The 19,547-nt window shown below is 36.8% G+C and overlaps 1 protein-coding gene across 15 annotated transcripts in view; it reads right to left on the bottom strand.

Annotated features, from left to right (window-relative positions):
• afdna (afadin, adherens junction formation factor a) overlaps positions 1 to 19,547 on the bottom strand; it is a 114,776-nt gene that overhangs the window by 52,830 nt on the left and 42,399 nt on the right. For 11 of the 15 annotated variants that reach the window (XM_032585692.1, XM_032585691.1, XM_032585683.1 and 8 more), the window contains 9 exons: positions 19,002 to 19,096; positions 17,530 to 17,780; positions 12,519 to 12,588; positions 11,415 to 11,485; positions 11,256 to 11,323; positions 8,041 to 8,246; positions 6,116 to 6,136; positions 2,999 to 3,144; positions 2,568 to 2,662 (listed from right to left, as the gene is read on the bottom strand). In XM_032585692.1, the coding sequence (XP_032441583.1) occupies positions 2,568 to 2,662; positions 2,999 to 3,144; positions 6,116 to 6,136; positions 8,041 to 8,246; positions 11,256 to 11,323; positions 11,415 to 11,485; positions 12,519 to 12,588; positions 17,530 to 17,780; positions 19,002 to 19,096 (1,023 nt within the window). The remainder of the gene's footprint in view (positions 1 to 2,567; positions 2,663 to 2,998; positions 3,145 to 6,115; positions 6,137 to 8,040; positions 8,247 to 11,255; positions 11,324 to 11,414; positions 11,486 to 12,518; positions 12,589 to 17,529; positions 17,781 to 19,001; positions 19,097 to 19,547) is intronic. The other 4 variants (XM_032585686.1, XM_032585697.1, XM_032585693.1 and 1 more) reach the window with 1 other exon arrangement.

Raw genomic sequence — 19,547 nt, 5'->3', positions numbered from 1 at the left:
AATACACGTAGTCTTGGCGGCTAACCACATCTCATCATTTCTCCCATGTAAAACATGAACTAAGGATAGGAACAGACTGATATTACTCTGATGTTAATGAATACATATCAGGCTGCGTTCACACTGCAGCCTGAAGTGACCCAATTCTGATTTCTTTTTCTTTTTTTTTACGTAATCCGACCTGTATCTGATCTTTTTATGACAGTCTGAACACTGAGCACTTCTTCTTTTTATGGCGGTTGGGAGAACACTGAGACCGCTGACGCTACTGCGCATGTGGGACACTTGTAGGTCGCTTGCCTGTTCAGACTGCAGAACACAATTTCAGGAGTCAGAGGCTGAAAACTTCTGTGACGTCTGGAGTCACAGAGGCTGAAAACTTCTGTGACGTCAGGAGTCACAGAGGCTGAAAACTTCTGTGACGTCTGGAGTCACAGAGGCTGAAAACTTCTGTGACGTCTGGAGTCACAGAGGCTGAAAACTTCTGTGACGTCAGGAGTCACAGAGGCTGAAAACTTCTGTGACGTCTGGAGTCACAGAGGCTGAAAACTTCTGTGACTTCAGGAGTCATAGAGGCTGAAAACTTCTGACTTCAGGAGTCACAGAGGCTGAAAACTTCCGACGTCAGGAGTCACAGAGGCTGAAAACTTCTGACGTCAGGAGTCACAGAGGCTGAAAACTTCTGTGACGTCAGGAGTCACAGAGGCTGAAAACTTCTGTGACTTCAGGAGTCACAGAGGCTGAAAACGTCTGACGTCAGGAGTCACAGAGGCTGAAAACGTCTGTGACATCTGGAGTCACAGAGGCTGAAAACGTCTGACGTCAGGAGTCACAGAGGCTGAAAACGTCTGACGTCAGGAGTCACAGAGGCTGAAAACTTCCGACGTCAGGAGTCACAGAGGCTGAAAACTTCTGTGACTTCAGGAGTCACAGAGGCTGAAAACGTCTGACGTCAGGAGTCACAGAGGCTGAAAACTTCTGTGACATCTGGAGTCACAGAGGCTGAAAACGTCTGTGACGTCAGGAACTGAACTTAAACTTTCATGTTCAACTAAAGGTTATTTTAGTTATAATTCTAATTACTATCTTAAAAAATATATTTGTTATTTAAGACTTTTTTATGCAATCAGAAATACACTGAAATATACAAATAAGGAATTAATTTAAATCCTTTTTAAATAAGAAAATATTAATTTTATTTCCTAAATAGTATGCTTGATCAGCGGTAGCAAAGGATGCATCTGTAGCTGAAAATTATCTCTAACATCAACATTTGAAAAGCTGTGTCCTTTGTGCTTGACTTAACGTTAATGCGCTGTAGAGTTGAAATGTGTTTTAGTGTGAGATTATTTTTTTGACTGAATTTGAACCAGGTGAAGCTAAAACTGCCACTTGATGAGTTTTGGGCAGAACGTATTTACAGACAGTTTTTCTTATCTCAAATGCAAAATGTAAATATTTTTGTACATTTTGCCTTGAGTACTGTTCTGAGGATGTTGTTCTTTTATCAAATAACTTTTCTGAGTCTGTATACTCCAGTTAATGATTAATCAGTTACTAAATTAGCTGACAATCACTTCAATAATTGATTAATCACAATTAAAACCATTAAGTATCTCAGCTCCTAATATTTGCGACTGTTTATTGTTAGCATTTAATTTATAAAAAGTTTTAGTTTTGTCTTCTGATTTATAGCACTAAGTCAGAAACTCAATCCGATTGTTAGCTTTTATTTATATTAACAGTACTGTATTTTCCACATTATAAGGTGCACTTTCAATGAATGGCCTATTTTAAAACTTTTTTCATATATAAGGCGCATAGAATAGACGCTGCAGTAGAGGCTGGGGTTACGTTATGCATCCATTAGATGGAGCTGCGCTAAAGGGAATGTCAACAAAATAGTCAGATAGATCAGTCAAACTTTATTAATAGATTACAAACCAGCGTTCTGAAAACTCTGTTCATTCCCAAAATGAACAAACAGCTGTTTTATTATTTTCCCCGAGGTAAAGTCAGTGACGTGGTATTTTCGTGACACAGTTTATCTTTTAACAACAGCAAGGTATAACATATAGTGGAGGGGAACTTTTCCTCGATTCAATAAACACGTAAAAACAGTCTGATACTGTTACGGTAAATCAAACGTTAGTGCAATCACAATATATATCCACTTCCGCACCATTGATTCGTTCATGTTAAATTCTCTCGCTGCTGCTCTGTTCCCGTGTTCTACTGCGTGACTGATCGCCTTGAGCTTAAACTCTGCGTCGTAAGCGTGTCTCTTAATAGGAGCCATTTTGGGGTCTTTACACAAAACCCAGCGTGCACCGCTGGCTGCATCGGCGGCTGCTTTCCCCCGTTTCTTCTTCTACGGGGGAAAATGAAGTCGGCGGCTGCTTACTGTAGTTGCAAGACCTGTTGTGGCTCAGTATTGGTCCATATATAAGGCGCACCGGATTATAAGGCGCACTGTCGGCTTTTGAGAAAATTGAAGGTTTTTAGGTGCGCCTTATAGTGCGAAAAATACGGTACTAATAATTATTTTAATTTCTCCTTAAAATTACCGATCTTGGGTCTCTGTGGATTATGTTCCTCTGGGTCGTCCAGGAAGGCTGGCATGTAGTTATTCAGATCCGCCTGCAGGCAGTGGACCAGGTACCTGACGAAAAAACACAGATCATTAACGACACAAAAGTCTGAGACATCACCTACATTTTATACTGAAATTGACCTTAAAACTGCTATAAGTAGCTTTAAGCTTCTCAAACATTACAAGATTTGGAATTTTAGACAATAAATTACTAAAGATTTAACAAAGCAACCAATAATGCTTTATTACACTAAGACTTTTATCCATGATCTCCAATAGATTATCCTTACATATCGGTTTTCATTTTGACAATATTCTCTTTCTGCTCCTTTTCTTTGATTATTTCTTTTAATTTAGTACGATTCACATTAATGAAATAAAGAGTAGAGTAAAATGTGAACGGACTTGAAGGCCATCTGGACGAGGTGGGCCAGGATGTCCTGCGCATCCAGCGTGACGCGGCTCAGGTCCCGGTCCTGCTTGATGAAGTTCAGCAGCTCGGAGGCGTTGGCCATCCAGAAAGCCAGCGCTCCCGCGATGTTCTTTTGTTTCTGGAAATGCACCGATCACAACCACAAACACAGACAGACAGAAGAACACGAAGAGGAAGCTGTTAGCGCTACAGCCTGCAGGCCAGGTCGCGGATGTTAGCGGTAAGAAACAGAGGGAGGTTTGTGTTTGAGTGGCAGCCAGAAGGAGCAGTTGTTACTTCAGAGATAGATTCATGCCTCAAACGCCCCAAGCCTGCGTCGAGAAGAAGATTGGTCATTGCTGTCGCATCAGGGAGCAAAACAAAACGTCTCCACTGCTTTTCCAACACAGACCAACAGTTCAACATGAAGGTGACCTTTCCTTTCCCCTCCAACACACACAACTCCAATCACAAACGTCACCAGACACAGTGCGGATTGAACAGTGTTCACACTGCAAGCAATGAGGAGAACATAAACATTGGGATTTACTCAAATCCTCCACGTTACGGCAAAAATAAAATTATACTAGAGCTTAAATCCTAATAGTAGCAACGGAAGCAAGATTTAAAAGTAACATTTTGATGCCATTTATTAGAGAAAAATGTGGTTTCCTGTAATCTTCACTGCAAAAACACAAAATCTAAGTAGATTTATCTAGTTTCTAGTGCAAATATCTTTGTACTCTAAAAATAAGAAAACTACTTTGCTAGTTTCACTGCAGATTATTTCACTTATAACATGGGAAAAATGTCTTGATATAAGTGAAATAATCTGCCAATGGAACTAGAAATCTTTTGTCAATATTAAGGAATTATTGACTTAAAACAAGCTCCTATCTTTGCTTGCAAGTTAATTCAAGTGTACCAAGATATTTGCACAAGAAAGTAAATCAAAAATACTTTTGGTTCCACTCTAAATACATTTGCTGTGTTTCTCTAGAGCAGCAACAAACTGAATTTCAAAAACAGCCTGAAAACAAACTTGGTTGCTTGCAGAGTGAACTAAAAAAAAGAAAAGGGTTTATTTTTGAGGAGCTGATTGGACCTGCACTCATCTTTCCCCGCCTCGGAAACAAATCACACAAAACAAACTAAAATAAACCTTCATTCAGAACAGCCAGAGAATGAAAGGTTGCATCCAAAACAAAACCAGGTTTGAAACACAGATGAACATGTTCAGTGAGTTTTCAAACAGACAAACGAAGCAGATGAGGTGGAGGAGGTCAGAGGTCACGACTCGTCTCTCGTCCACACTGCTGAGGAGAAGCCAGACGTCACACGAACAGAGAACAGACGCCAGAGTTACAGATGGAGCAACAGTGACAGAGAGTGGCTTGCTTTGGGTTTTCTCGGTTTATTTGGTTGTTTTAGTACCAGGCAGGATCCAGGAAGCTAAATGAGATTAGTCAGGCTGTTGTTGCTGTTGTTGCTTAGTTTTCCAGCTGTGGACAGGATGTGTAGTTATGGCTTTTGTTTATTGCTTGTTTTGTTTTTTTTTAACATTTCTGTTACGATGGAAAAGAAAAATAAAAAATAAAAGGAGCAGCAGCAACAATGATGGGCTGGTTTTAAGAAAACAAAGCACAGAGAGAGATGAGAAGAGGAAACAGAAGATTCACGAGGTTGAGCGATGTGATTTTATTCTCGATAAATCTGATGTCGGGTTGTTTGAAAACTTTCCCCCCTTCACTGATGCAATCGCTTCAGCTCCTCTTTAATTGGACTAACACCACAACATTGAATAGTTTCAACTGCTGGGGAAGAAAAATAAGGGTTCCCAGCACTGGGGAAGAGCACACACCTCCATATTGTGCATATGTTGTTTTTCGGACTGCATTTTATATAAAAAATTTACCCTACACATCATCAATGGGAAACTCTGGTGTCATACTTATCAGTGGTAATGTGCCAATAGCAGAGCTAGTTTTTCATTTAGCATTTTTTGCTAACATAGCATCCCATAAATTTATTTTTCCAGCTAAATTATAGAGCTCTAATTTACTTGGCTGATGAATAAACTTTGACATCTGTGTTGAAGTTTTAGTTATCGACTTAAAAATTCTTCAGTTAGCTAAAAGTTTATTCCATGCTCTTATTTTGAAGGGGGGCAAAGGCTGTTTACGCAGCAGCTCTGTTTCCTCTTAGACAATGTGTTTGTTTTCTCATAATTATCAAACATGTAAATTATGTCAGAATTAAATCGGAACCTGAGGATTGTAGTTTAAGGGCAGATATAATTTGATTTGATGTCATCACTTTAGCATTAGCTTCCGCTAAATACCGTGTTGGCACAGCATGTTAAGCTAATGTTTATGGTTAACACTTTAAAGCTAGCACAACTAGCTTTTTAGTTAGCCCATCACTTCTATTTACCAATAAGGATGGAGAAATAATAAGCGTGTGCATTACTTCATAAATTTGATTTAAAGCAGGATTTTGAACCGTTAAAAAGGCGAAAAAATGCAAACTCAATCCTCACCCTTTTCACATGATACTCATGTATCCTGCACTACCAAGGTAGAAAAAAAATTAACTACCACCTGCTGGCTTAAATGTGAACATTGTGACCTTTTGAGTTAATTTCTCAGTGATACATAAATTACATACATTAAAGGTTATAATGAATTATTAACCTACGCTTTAATTTATTTTTGGATTGTTACTGAGTTTTCGCACTTTTTATTTCCATCTAAGATGTTAGGAGCTGCAGGGAATGGTTTCTATAGTTTGCTTCCTGTTTTGGATAAAGACTAATAAAATTATCCCACTTATCTTTTTTACCGACTTGTTGAATATTAGTACAGGATACAACACAATGACTGAATCGATCTTTTTGGTCTTCTCTACACCCTCCACCAACTAACTTCATATCCTATTTCACCACATCCAATTTTTTTGTTGTAAGCAATCAATCATAAAAAAACACCTTAAAATTTTATAATGATTGATTTTTCTCAACATCGCCCAACCCAGACAGAGAGAAAAATGGCAGTGTAGAGAGGAGAAAGTCTTTGGCAGCCATATCATGGTGTGCTGTTGTGACGTCCTACCTGATCCCCTTCAGCAATCTCCTGGACAGAAGGAAGTGGAAAAGGAGGAGGAGGAGGAGGAAGAGGAGGACACGTTTACAGGACAGAGAGAAAACACGTCAACAGCTACAGTATGGACACAACATGTCAACACACAGACACTCTGGCTCACACATGGTTTACACAACACAACCCAGAATGAGTTCATGAACATCAGATTGATGGACGCGAGAAGAAAACGTAGAAACAGTCTTGATTTCTTACACATGATGGAGCTACGATTTAAAACGGGAAGAACTTGGACACTAATTCAGGATATTTAGCTTTTATATAAGCTTTAAATAATTCATAACTGAAGGATGTATAATAAATCGTATACAGAAATTGATTTTCTTGTGAGTTTTTCTCCCTGTTTTTCATTTAAAGATATTTAATCCACATATTCAATCACTTTCACAATGTGGGATTTCAAGCTGAACTATCAAACTTTTTTTTTTTTTGTTTGTTTTTTTTCAGTTTCTCATCCTACACGCATCCTAGGTGCACAAAGGAGCTTTATTGAAGGTCCTTCCTGACAGAAGATGCCACGAGTTTTTTGGAGAGCAGCCTCCCCAAAAAAACCCAGTAAGTCTGTCCATCACTGCTGCCATTTACACAACATAATGTTCTAATTAGTCTGTTAACATTTTACTTTATCTGAATATGCAATTTTTAATAACTTATGTTGCAAAGCTGACCTTACTGTACTTCTTCTGTTTGTCTTTAACTTTCTTCTGGTATCCATAAATAATACATTTCTATTCTAAAATATCTATTAAAATTATATTTAAAACTTCAACAGATACAGGGAATGTCAACAACAACAAAAAGCCAAATAAGAACTGGAATAAAAACCCAAAGCGAATCTTTTACCTTACTACCATTTGTTCCAATATTCACAGTTACATGCATAGCCAATTGCAGTTGTATTTATAAACACAGCTGGCTATAATATTTAAATTTCCCCACCTTTCGTCAGGAAATACTGCTCAGAACTGTATTTGGAAAAGAATATGAATATGCTTTACTGCCCCACAGTGGGGAAATTCAGGCGTAACAGCAGGAAGATGACAGGATATAAGGGCATGTAGACTCAAGATAAAAGTATTAAAATGTGTTTTAAAAAATTAAGAGTAATATATGGTACTGTAAAGGCTATAAACTCAATTTAAAATGTACAAAATGTGCATTAAAAACAGACTATTTACAATATCTGAAACAGTGCAAACCGAAATATGCAAATATCAGCAGAAATATCTAAAATGAAGAAAACTGTTAAAACAAAAACACAAAGTTTTAGATGAAATAATCTGGTTCATATTGAAACAAAAAAAAAGAACTGGGTTTAATTTTAACATTTTTAAACTGTTGGTAGTTGATAGTGTAGTTTAAACATCCTAATAAATTTACTATTACATCCGAATGTTTAGTGCAGGTTCTCATCCTTTGTCCTCAGCCTCATATTGAAATATCTTCATAAATACCACTAAAATTAAACCCACTAATGTCCACAGGATGCGTTTTATTTAATAGTCACCGCACACCAAAAAATAAAATAAAAAAACTGCCAGTGAGATCAAATAAAAAACACAAAAATCATGTACAAAAAAACATGTACAGACGCTTCAGAGAACTTCATGCATTTCTTTGCTGTTTTCCCGTTTGCCCTTAAAACCGATGGGAAATACACAAAACACCAAGCGCAAAAGAGGCAACAGGCAAGCAAATGCAAACACACCTTACAACTACAAAGTGTAGTTTGTAAGTAAAGTTAATGTGTAAACCCAGAATGCCCACATTTCAACAAAAAACAGCAACATGGCGGGAACCTGCTGGACTATCAGGAGCAGAAAACGGTGAAAATGTCTCGTGAGATTACGACAAACATGGAGGAAAGAGTTACTGACCTGGATGACGCCTTCCATCATGCTCACCATCTTGTTGACGATGGCGATGACTTTATGTGTCCTCTCCGACGGGGACATGTCGGGCCGGTACGTGGGCGACAGGACGTAGCGGCAGGCCATGTACAGGACGTAGGTGGGCGACAGCTTGAAGTGGACCGTGGAGCTGTTGGTGTAGTTGATGATGGCCGACAGGAAGGTGTCCTCCGCTGGAGATCAGGAGTCAGGTTTTACCATCAAATCAAATCAAGACGGCTTAGATTTACGTCCTCATGTTTAGTGGTCAGGGATGCAACTGACATTTATTTTGGTTATTAACATTTATTATTCTGGCGATTAATCAATTTCAAATTCAAGAATACTTTATTACCCCCCAAAGGGAAATTAAATCTTGTAACTCATTATTTTTGATTCTTCAAAGAGTTATTGTAGATGCTGGTGGCAGGAAAGATCTCTTTGTTTTGTTGATTAATCAGTTAATCGTATAAGAAATTGGCACACTCTGCAGATATTTTGGCTGCAACTAACAATTATTTCAGTTATTGATTAATCTATCAATTATTCCAACTATTAATCGGCTTAATCATTAGACGATTCATCGGATTAATCGATTGATCATAAAATTTGGCATACTCTGCAGATATTTTGGTCTCCAACTAAAATATTTTAGTTATAGATTAATCTATCAATTATCAGAATCATAGAATTGGAAACCCTTTATTGTCAATGTACAAGGAAGCACAAGAAAATAAAAAAATAGCAACTCTTGAAGGCATTACAAATAAATAAGCAAATTTCAATAAATATAAAAACATAATGGAAACACAAGGAAACAATTGGAATATTAATAGTCTATTTAATTAACGAAAAATTAATGATATAATTGATTCATCGTATTGCATTGATTATAAAAATAGAGTGGAAAGATTTTGGTCTAAAAAAAATCAGAATAGCATCATAAATTTGCTGCAGATTTGTTGGTTGTAAATTTATGAGCATCTCTTCTTCCACTACACACCAAACGTTGAGTAAAGTTATCCAGGAAGTTCTTAAAAATGACAAACTATGTCTTATTGAGATTTAACTGAATAAATAAATATCTTATTATGTGAATCACAATGACTGCCTTCTAAACCTAATACAGTTTCACACAGGAGTCGGCCCACACAGACAGGGTCTGCTCCCACTCTGCGGTTTGGGTTTAAGGTATCTCTGATGTTGCAGAACTTGGCTGAACATTCCCATGTGGGATTCCCCAGTCAACCACTTGCCACCGCTAAAATCTGCTTCTTTTTTACATTTAAATTGCTTTGAAAAGTGATTCAAGTGAAACTGGTTGCAGCTGCTATTCAGCATCACTGTCTAAAACCATCTACAACCTGAAGCTCAGAGCAGAGCGACTGGCAGGGCTTTAACGGTGCGTGTGCGTCACCGTCACCACTAAGTCAAGCTGCCTCTCTGAGTATATGATTTCACTCCTGGTGCATTGTGGGTATGCAGGTTTGCACCTCGGTATGAGTAGCTGAAACCTTCCTGTGCCTGGAGAAGTGGATGAGCTCACACTACGCCAAACATGCAGTGCACACAAAAGCTTGAGGAAGGTCAACAAACACCAAGGTGAACAAAGACAAAGCAAACAGCCGAGGGAGCTTTGAGCTACACTGAGAGTGGGAAACACCCAGTGTCAGAAAAACCCGCTTTTAGCTCTGTTTGGGACTAAAAGATCAAAACACTGACTTTGAAAAAGGCAAATATAAATTAGAGCCATAAAATATATATATAAATATGAAACCTAAAACCGTTAATCAGCCTTTCCATTGTTTCATAAAGCACAGGAAACCTTTATTGCTCTCAAATCATGTAATAATTGGTTCAGTACACCGAGGTGACTGTTGCTGTTTGTGATCATAAAGTTCATCTAGTTAGAGAATACTGACAGATTATGTAGCTTCTGTCAGGGAGAAGCATCCATAGATCACATTAAATCAATAACTGCTCTCCAAATGATCCTCCTACACGTTTAGCCTCTATAATTAGCTTCAGCTGCAGCTTGTTTTTCCAGGCAAATCAAGGAGAGACGGTTTGACTGCATCTGACTGTATGTTTAGCTTCCCTTCCATCCACCACATGCATACAATTTGCTTAAAAGGACTGGCATCAAGTAGTTACAGTGGGGTAAATAACTGAGTAACATTTTGACAGCTAAATTATTGGATGTAGCTTAGCTTAACGGTCGTGAGTAACAAACTGAATGGTTATGTGGAAAAAGGTGAGGCTTGCACATCGCCTCTAGGACTCACTATTGTGAAGTTATTCTGGAAACAATTTTTTGATTCTTCAATGAAAACATCTTGCCAAGTATTGTTGGTATTATAATTGATTATGTAAATATCTTAAGACACATATAATAAGACAAAATCTATAAGTAAGTTTTTAGCAAGAAATGGGAGCTTGTTTGAGTCAATAATTCCTTAAAACGATGAAAAATTAACTAGATCCACTGGTATATTATTTCACTTATAACAAGACATTTTCCCTCATGTTGTAGGTGAAATAATCAGTCAGTGAAAATAATACTTTTCATCAATATTAAGGAATTATTGACTTAAAACACACTCCTATAGCTTGCTAATCGATTAATCGTCAAGGTAAGATTAATCGATTACTAAAATAACTGTTTGTTGCAGCCCTACCTAATATCAATGAAATTATTACACTTATAACTTTGCAAAGGGAAATAATCTGCCAATGGAACTAGTTACTTTTAAGGAATTAAACTTAACATAGGATCTTATATCTCGAAGAAGAATTACTTCTAAGTTGGTTTTGTTTTTTCAAGTGTAGTAAGATATTATGCACTAGAAACTGTTTTTTGCAGTAAAAGTGATATTTTCTTAGCTAACATGTTATATATGTTTACCCTTTGCCTTCTTCCTGTTTCTGTCTCACAGAAGTCTCTTTGGAGTGAGTAGGGAGGAAATTTGTTTATGTTTTGTACATTTTGGGGGTAGGAAGGTTGAGATTTTGATAAAATTTCATCAAAACCTCAAATGAAAGGCTTTCTGACTGAAATAATCCACTCTTTTCACTTATGAACTGTGGAATTAGAGGCAAAAATGCTTTCTGGTAAACAGACATTAACCCTTCAGTCAGGGCAGACTGGCATTGACTGGAAAAGGCTCAATAGTTTCCAGTTATTGACCATCAGAGATGCTCACAGTTTTCTCTGAAGTCGATGCTAGCTGGAAGAGTCAGCTCCGTCCTGTCTGCAGAAAGATCCTGGGATCTGTTGAGACGGACGGACAACACTGTGAGAAAACTCCTGGAAGACACGACGGATTAAAGTCAGAGAAGAAGGAGGCAAGATGGCGTCTGACCTGCTGTCCTGCTGCTCTCCTCGGATCATGGGTTTCACCATGCCTCTCTCCATCTCCAGTTTCCCTGAGCTCTGCAAACAAAGAACAACTTCAGCAGGATTTTACTTTAAGAGAACAAAAAAGGAAAAAAAGAGACATTTTTAGAAGGTGTAAATATGTAAAAATTAATATTTACAACTCTATAAATCTACATTACCTATAAATTACATATGGAGCTCAAAGTCAGACAGTTGAATTCTTACTGTAATAATAAACCTTAAACTCAACCAAATGACAAAAATGGTATTAACTTTTAAAATGAATTCAGGTTTATTTTAGGGCTGCAACTAACGATTCTTTTTGCAATTAATCGATTATTCTGACGATTAATCTCATTTTGAACAAAAACGGCCGACTCCGTTTTATACAATATCAGCAATACATTAAAATATGTAAATAAATAATTCAATTTCTTTTGAAAATAAACATTTTATTGCCTTTATTATGAAATTATTTGACGATCATTTCAATAATCAATTAATCATGAATAACCTGATTAATCGTTTCAGCCCTAGTTGATATTTGTAAATTCTGAGGAAATAATTGATAGGAGAGTAAATGACATTTTGAATTTTGTTCCTGAAAAGCTTTGAGGAACGTCCAGCTGGTGACTGAGGTAAAAATGTGCCATTTTAGGTTAAAATTAATTAATTTTCTTGCTAATTTTGTTGATGACGAGATCAATTTCCGATTATTTTCCTTCAGTGGATGTGAAGAAGAGCAGTCTGTCAATTCTTATAATTGCAATAATGTTTTCTGCTTGCTTACATTTTTTTTTCCAACAATTACTTAAATTCAAAATAAGTAATATATTGTCATATACACTTTCTGCTTTATTAAAATGTAATTTTTTACCTTCCAGTAAAGATAATTATTTTGATCATCATCATCATCTCCGTAATATGCATCAAATAAATGGGATCTTTACCACAAATGTAACATAATTAAAGAATTGCATCTACTGTGCATAAGTTTAAGTATAATAAACAAAAATGACAGTGCTTTTCTGGCGTCATTTTGCTGAAACTTTTAGTGAAACATCAGGAATAAACAAATGTTTGGTACCTTGCTGGTGGGCAGGGGCGCTCCACTGAGGACGTCTCCGCGGAGGTCAAAGGTTGTCTCTGGTACGCTCCTGCAGACGGCACACAAACATTCAACAGAACCAAGTCAGACTTGATCCAGAGGCCATATTTACTTCTCCAACTCATGTTCAGGAAGAAGAGAGCTGCATCTGAGGGGCAGGAGAGGAATAACTCCCTGATATATAAACACAGACATTTATATAACGGTGTAATTAAGAATAAAAAACCCATGCCAAGTGTCTAAGAGAGCGACCAGCTGACCCAGTCTGTGTTTGACATCTATTGAGAGCAACAGAAGTCGGGTTCAAACACAGCAGAACATTTCCGCTCTGTTATTGACAGAAAGGTCCATCACATCCATAACAACACAGCAGGCGGTTCAAAGTAGGCTAAACCAATCACAGTGTGACAACAGAAACAAACCAGGAATTAATTGGTTTATCTGCAAGGTTTCCCAACAATATAAAGCTCTAATCAGGAGTTTACACACACACGTTTTGGCTCCTAATAATATGGCTTCTGGAATAAAATAATTCGACTGACGCTTTCATCCTCATACGAGACAAGAAACTGGAACAGTGAGAGTAAATATCTGCTGGAAGCAGGTTTTACATCAAAATTGACTTAATGGGTGATAAAAGGTGTATTTGGACCAGAATCTTTTTTCTTAAACTTGACTTAAACAAGTTAAATATCTTCCTACGTGCATGGAGGAAAACCCAAAATTAGGGGTGCAACTAACAGTTACTTTAGTAATTGATTTATCTATCAATTATTATGACAATTAATTGGATTTTTTAAAAATGGCACATTCTACAAATTTTTCTTTCAACCATCTTTTGTATACAATATTAGAAAAACTTTCAAAGTTACAAATAAACAAATAATTCCTTTTTAAGTAAGAAAATAAACATTTTATGCCCAAAATGCAATAACATGACATTCCTTTAGTGAAATTGAAACAGGTGACAATTATATCACAATTGAAACAATTATATCACTTGACGAGTTTTGGGTAAAAACATATTTACATACACAAATGTTTTTATTTTAAATGCAAAACGTATATTTTGTTTTTGTACAGTTTTGGACTAATTACTGCTCTGAATACGTTTGTTTTTTCAGCAAACAACCTTTTTTAATCTATATATTCCAGATAACAATTAATCGATTGCTAAGTTAGTTAACATTTATTTCAATAATCGATTAATCATGATTAATCAAATTAATTATTTAACCCCTACACAGAATGGATCAACAACTGTGCATCCAATTCTTGTTTGAGAATCCAAAATAAGAGAAGATGTTACTGAAGTTGTATGTTGATTTATTAGCTCACATCAGGGTTTAAATTTAAATTTAATGCGCCTTTCATGTGTGACTTTAACACGACGATAATGATGAACTTGCAGACAGTATTTGGATTGTTAAATGTGTGAAATCTCACATCTTGGTTTTTCGTCATGTTCAGATCAAAACACTCTTCAAAATGTTGCTTTTCTTGTCACTTAATGAACCTCATAAAGACATTATACAATAAAGAATAAAGAACTAAAACACAATCATGACTGCTGTAGTTATGATACAAAAGACATGTGTTACTCGTTGGTGGAAAGCAAGAGCCAAATGTCGCTCCAGACTTCTGGGATCTTTAAACGCTCCACTCTCTCCCTGATTGAAGCTAAACGCCGCTGCTGTCAGTCCGGTCTCTTTCAATCAGAAAGCGTCAGATTAAAAGGTCCAAACACTCCTTCGCTACGCGGCCGTCTGTGCAGCTGCCAAAACCCGGCGCCAAGCACCTCACATCCCTAAAAAACTGCCAAATTGAGGCTGTAATCAGACTTAACATCTCAACGGGACGCTGCTTGGCCTGAAGAAGGTATCTGTGAGAGTTTGGACAGCCGCCCGGAGAACCACAGGGATCCACATCCACCACTTCACACACACACGCGCGCCTACACACTCCAGACGGAGTCACAGCTGCACAGAAACTATGGCTGCTGTTAATAAAAATATCTCAGCCTTTTGCGTAAAACCCAACGACGATTGCAGATGATTTAGTTCTTGTCAGAGAGATTAAATGTGGAAAAAAAGCTCATTGTATTTGATTTGATTTAAACATGTCATTCAGATGTAGATTCACCACAAAAACCAAATCCTTCCAAGTACTTTTTGTCTAGTTTCTACTTCAAATATCTTGATAGACTTGAAATAAAAAACAAGTAACTTTTCAGCAAGAACTATGATTTGATCACCTGATCACCTTCCACACTTACTAGAACAATAAGTTTCCATCAGAATTATGAAACACCACCTAAATTGCTTCTTTATGAATAACATTAGTTAAACTGTCTTTTCTCTCCTACCATCACAAATGTAAACACATAATGGCGGCCGCCCCACTGGGATTTGGCCAAACAAAATTGTCAGACCCAATGTTACAGCATTTGAAATTTCAACATGGCGACACCCACAAATAGCTAAAAAAAACATTAATTTAAGCTTTACTTTCTATAGGCAAACATCACTTTTTACTTGTCCAGTTTAGAGTTGGAGGCGCCACATGATACATTAATTTTAGACTCAATTTACATGTCTGTTTTGAGAAATAAACATGTTTCTGACACAGATTACAACTGTTGATGTGAGAAGCGGCCATATTGAAACGCGACGTCATAACCAGGGGTGGTGGGAGTTGCTCCCAGTTTGCTACTGCACCAAAATCGAAATTTAACTTACTTAATTTCAAGGTTTTCTACAAATATTTATCTAAATTGCCAAATGACGTTGTAAATTAAACAGAAACAAGAATCCTTTTCTAATGTTTTCATTCCTCCACAAATTGAATTAAATGTCAAACTTCCTGCCATATGCAAGTGTGTGGGCAGAAGGATCTTTCATTCATAAAGCAGCGCAGGTGGAGGAACCTGTAGAGAGAGGTTTGTCTTTGTTGGCGTTAAACCAAGCATACCTGACAGAGGAGAGCCAGCAACAAGGAAGGGTGACGCATTAATGTATGTTTGCATATTTTCAAAATCATGTAAATGAAGACACAAAAATATGTTTCTTTTTGATGCTGTCAACATTATTTCATTACAAAAATAGTAATATGTCAGATAAAATAAGACAAAACGATGCAGCTGGTTCAGAAAGTCAGCATGTAACTAAATGCCAAAAGCAAAAGAAAAAAACTCCAGCCCAGCAGATCTTAAAGCCCTTAGACAAAAACCAGGTTTAATTTTCTCTTTCGACATGCAGAGTAATCCAACAGGTTCTAATTCCAGCTTTACTGATTATTTCTTCCTCCACGCCTGTATAAGCTAATGGAAATCACCTGATGGGAGGTTTGAGGCTGGAGTGTAAATATTAACTCAACACTCACGCACTGGGACGAACACATCTAGATATAAATATACATTTAACTCTTCAGATGAGCCACAAAAACTGAATTCATGTTCATCTTGCAATGAAGTTCATTACTTCTGACATCTTTAAGAGGATTTTATAAACTAAATGACTAGAGTTGAGCTATAATGTATACTTTTTTCCTCTGGAATCGTCTAAAACAAAAAGAGGAACGAAGGTTACTCACACTCTCTCTCGCTTTCTCCAACTGTTACCAGGTGATGACGCCATGAAATCGCTATAAAGTGAATATTTCCAAGGCGACGATCATGTTTAAGCCGCTTCTGCTGTGATCTGAGTTACATTGTGAAAGTGAAGCGAGCGGGAGGCCCCACCCAACAGCATGCTGATCAGATTAGAGGGCAGCCTGTTGCCATAACCCCAGACCTCTGCTCTTCCTCTGCCTCTCATTCCCTCCACACTGCAAAAACAAAATCTCACCAAGTATTTTTAGTCTAGTTTCTACTTCAAATATCTTAGTACACTTGGAATAAAACAAAACTAACTTATGAGTAACTTTTCAGCAAGATGTAGGTTGTTTTAAGTAAATATTTTCTCATCTTCAAGCAAGATTAATCGTGATTAATCTATTATTGAAATAATCATCAGCTAATTTAATAATCGATTATCATTAACTGGAGAATTCATACTGAAATAAATTAGATATTCAGGGCAGTAATTAAGCCAAAACCGTAAAGAAAATATATACACTTATGTCTGTAAATATGTTTTTGCCAAAACTCTTCAAGTTTCAGTTCATATTTATTAAAGGAATGCTACATTTAGGGAATAACATAATTTTTTTTTTTAAATAAAAAAATTACATTTATTTATTTGCATCCTTTAATGTGTTTCCAATATTTTATTTTAAAAAAAATGCATAAGTGATCAAACAAATAGTCTGTCAAATGTCCAATTAGAGGTGAACTAAGAATCAGAATCTGTAGATTTTATGCTCGACAGACACTCATAAATAAGATCTGATCTTTTCTCTATTCAGTGAATGCACTATAACCAGATGCTAACTGTATGCTAACAACAATCCTAGTCAGACCTGAAGGAAAGTTAAATAGCATCAGTGGGGTGCTTTATTTCAAAATAAATTCACAGGAAGCACAAAAAGTGTGAAAAGTTATTTGAGAATGAAACTCTACTTTCTTTTGTTTCACTTAAAAACAGTTAATTTTCTAGTAAATTACTTTCTGGTCAAATAAAAAAAACCTGTAGAATGTGAATATTTTTTATCCAATTAATTGATTAACGATCTGAGTAATCGATAGAAGAATCAATTACTAAAATAATCAATAGTTGTAGCTCTACTTAATATTGATGAAAAACTATCAATTGCACTGGCCGATCATTACACTTATAACATGGAAAAGTAAAACAATCTAATAACTTTTTAAGGGACTATTTCTTGCTGAAAAGTTGCTTGCAAGTTAGTTTTGTCTTATTTATAATGTAGAAAGATGTTTGAACTAGAAACTGAACCAAAAGTACTCGGTAAGATCTTATGTTTTTGCAGTGCACGCCCCGCCTCCTCCCCTCTTTTTCATCTCCTAACCTCATGTTTGCCTCTCGCTCACCCGGATTTGTGTCGGCTCCTCATGGCGGCGTTCGGGTCCCTCTTCCCTCCCTGGTCGACCATGGGATCCACGAACTTGAAGACGTGCGCAGAGCCAAACTGCAGCGTGGATCCGGATCGCAGCACCGTGGTCTCCGTGATGCGCTGGCCGTCCACGAAGGTGTCGGCGTCGTGGCCGTGCGGCGTCACCGTCACCATGCCTTCGCTGTGCATCAGGTTGCAGTGGTGGGGCAGGATCCCCGGGCCGAGCAGCTGCAGAAACGCACACGCATCAAGAACAGAAGCAGGAGAAGAAACATGCGGCAGCTCTGAAGTCGATTTAATCTGATGGACCAGATGGTTTGCTAAACAGAACCACCTGGAACCAAACAAGTTTGCTGTTCTGTTTCAAATATATCAGCCTTTCATTAAACACAAATTTCATTTAGGCTTTTATTCAGTTTTAAAAGTTAGTTTTATTTCAATTGCTTTGATATTTGCACTGAAAATTTGATAAAATGTTGGGTAAGGTTTCATTTTTGCAGTGTGAATTAAAAAGTTGAGATTCTGTATGTTACATTTTGTCTGCAAAATGTCTTTCTTTTGGTATTTAACATTTCAGCAAGATATCGGAGTTTGTATAAGACAGAAATTCTTGAATATTGATTAAAAAGTACAAGTTTCACTGACAGATTATTTAACTTATAACAAGATATTTTCCCATATTATAAGTGAAATAATCTGTTAGTGGAACTAATGCTTCATCAATATTCAAATATCAACTTAAAACAAGTTCCTCTATCTTGCTGAAAAGTTACCAAGTTAGCTTTGTCTTATTTCAAGTGTCCCGAGATATTTGCACAAAAACTAGACCTAAATTACTTGGTAAGGAATCACCATTGTGGAATCATTTTTATTAACTTTCCTTTACAGTCACCAGAATGGGGGGAAAAAAATCATATATTGATATATACAAAATCACACAATACGTTTATCATGGCAAAGAAAATACAACTAATTGCGAGCAACAAGAAACAGACAAAAAAAGAGATAATAAAAATACTTAAAAACCTAAATGAAACAAACTGCTGCGGTTCAACAGAACATTACTTCAACAAAATGTTTTCCAAACATTATGTGCAAAACTAAGAATCTTGTTTTAATATTAAAAGTAATCCTCCTTTAAAAAATGTTCAATGCTCGACACCAAAATGTTTGGTATCAAAGTATGAATTTTTTCACCTGTGTCAATAAATTTACTGTTACAACCATAAACGAAACGATATGGCGTTCCCCTATTCTACAGTAATACAATTTGAGTCTTTTTAAACATCTTTAACAGAACAAGTGTGAAGGGTGCTGATTAAAAAGTTGATTCTCTTCAAAACAACCGAATAAACTACAGATCATACCAGTAATTATAATAATGTTTACACAAAATGCTGGGGGCGTTAAAAGGTCAAAGTTCAGCAGGTCTGGGTTATATGCGCTCACCTGGATGGCCCCGTCCTCGGTGCAATCCGAGCCGACCTCGGTGATGCTGTGCTGAAGCCGGTACAGCTTCGGTTTGTCTCTGGAGTCGGAGCCGTCTGGAAGCACAGAAGCTCTCAGGTTTAGCGCTGATCAAACCTCAGAGGAACGCTCAGCAAACCGCATTTAATCCAAGAATTAATCATCAATCCAAAGTGATGTGAACAGATGTAAATGTGGAGAAGTTACTGATAATTAGTAAGCAAAGTTTAGTAAAAGCAAAGCAGTGAAAGAAAAAGGTTAGCATAACCTTATAGTAACGGATATTCTTTTTTTCTGTCTATGATCATTTGTGATAAATCCTGTCAAAGGTAACTCCAATTCATACAACAATAGCTACAGTATTAATGCAACAAACTATTTAATGCAAAGATATAAAAAAACCCGACATATTTATCTGTTTCAGCTAATAATTGCTTTAGTAACCAATTAATCGATTATTCTGACGATTAATCGGATAAAAAAAAATTCACAATCTACAAATTTTTGATTTAACTACGTAAACCCTTT

This window comes from Xiphophorus hellerii, chromosome 15 (assembly GCF_003331165.1).
Source record: "Xiphophorus hellerii strain 12219 chromosome 15, Xiphophorus_hellerii-4.1, whole genome shotgun sequence".
In the NCBI taxonomy this organism is placed as follows: domain Eukaryota; kingdom Metazoa; phylum Chordata; class Actinopteri; order Cyprinodontiformes; family Poeciliidae; genus Xiphophorus; species Xiphophorus hellerii.
Note: the sequence above shows the minus strand (reverse complement) of the source record. Positions and strands in the feature narration are given on the sequence as shown.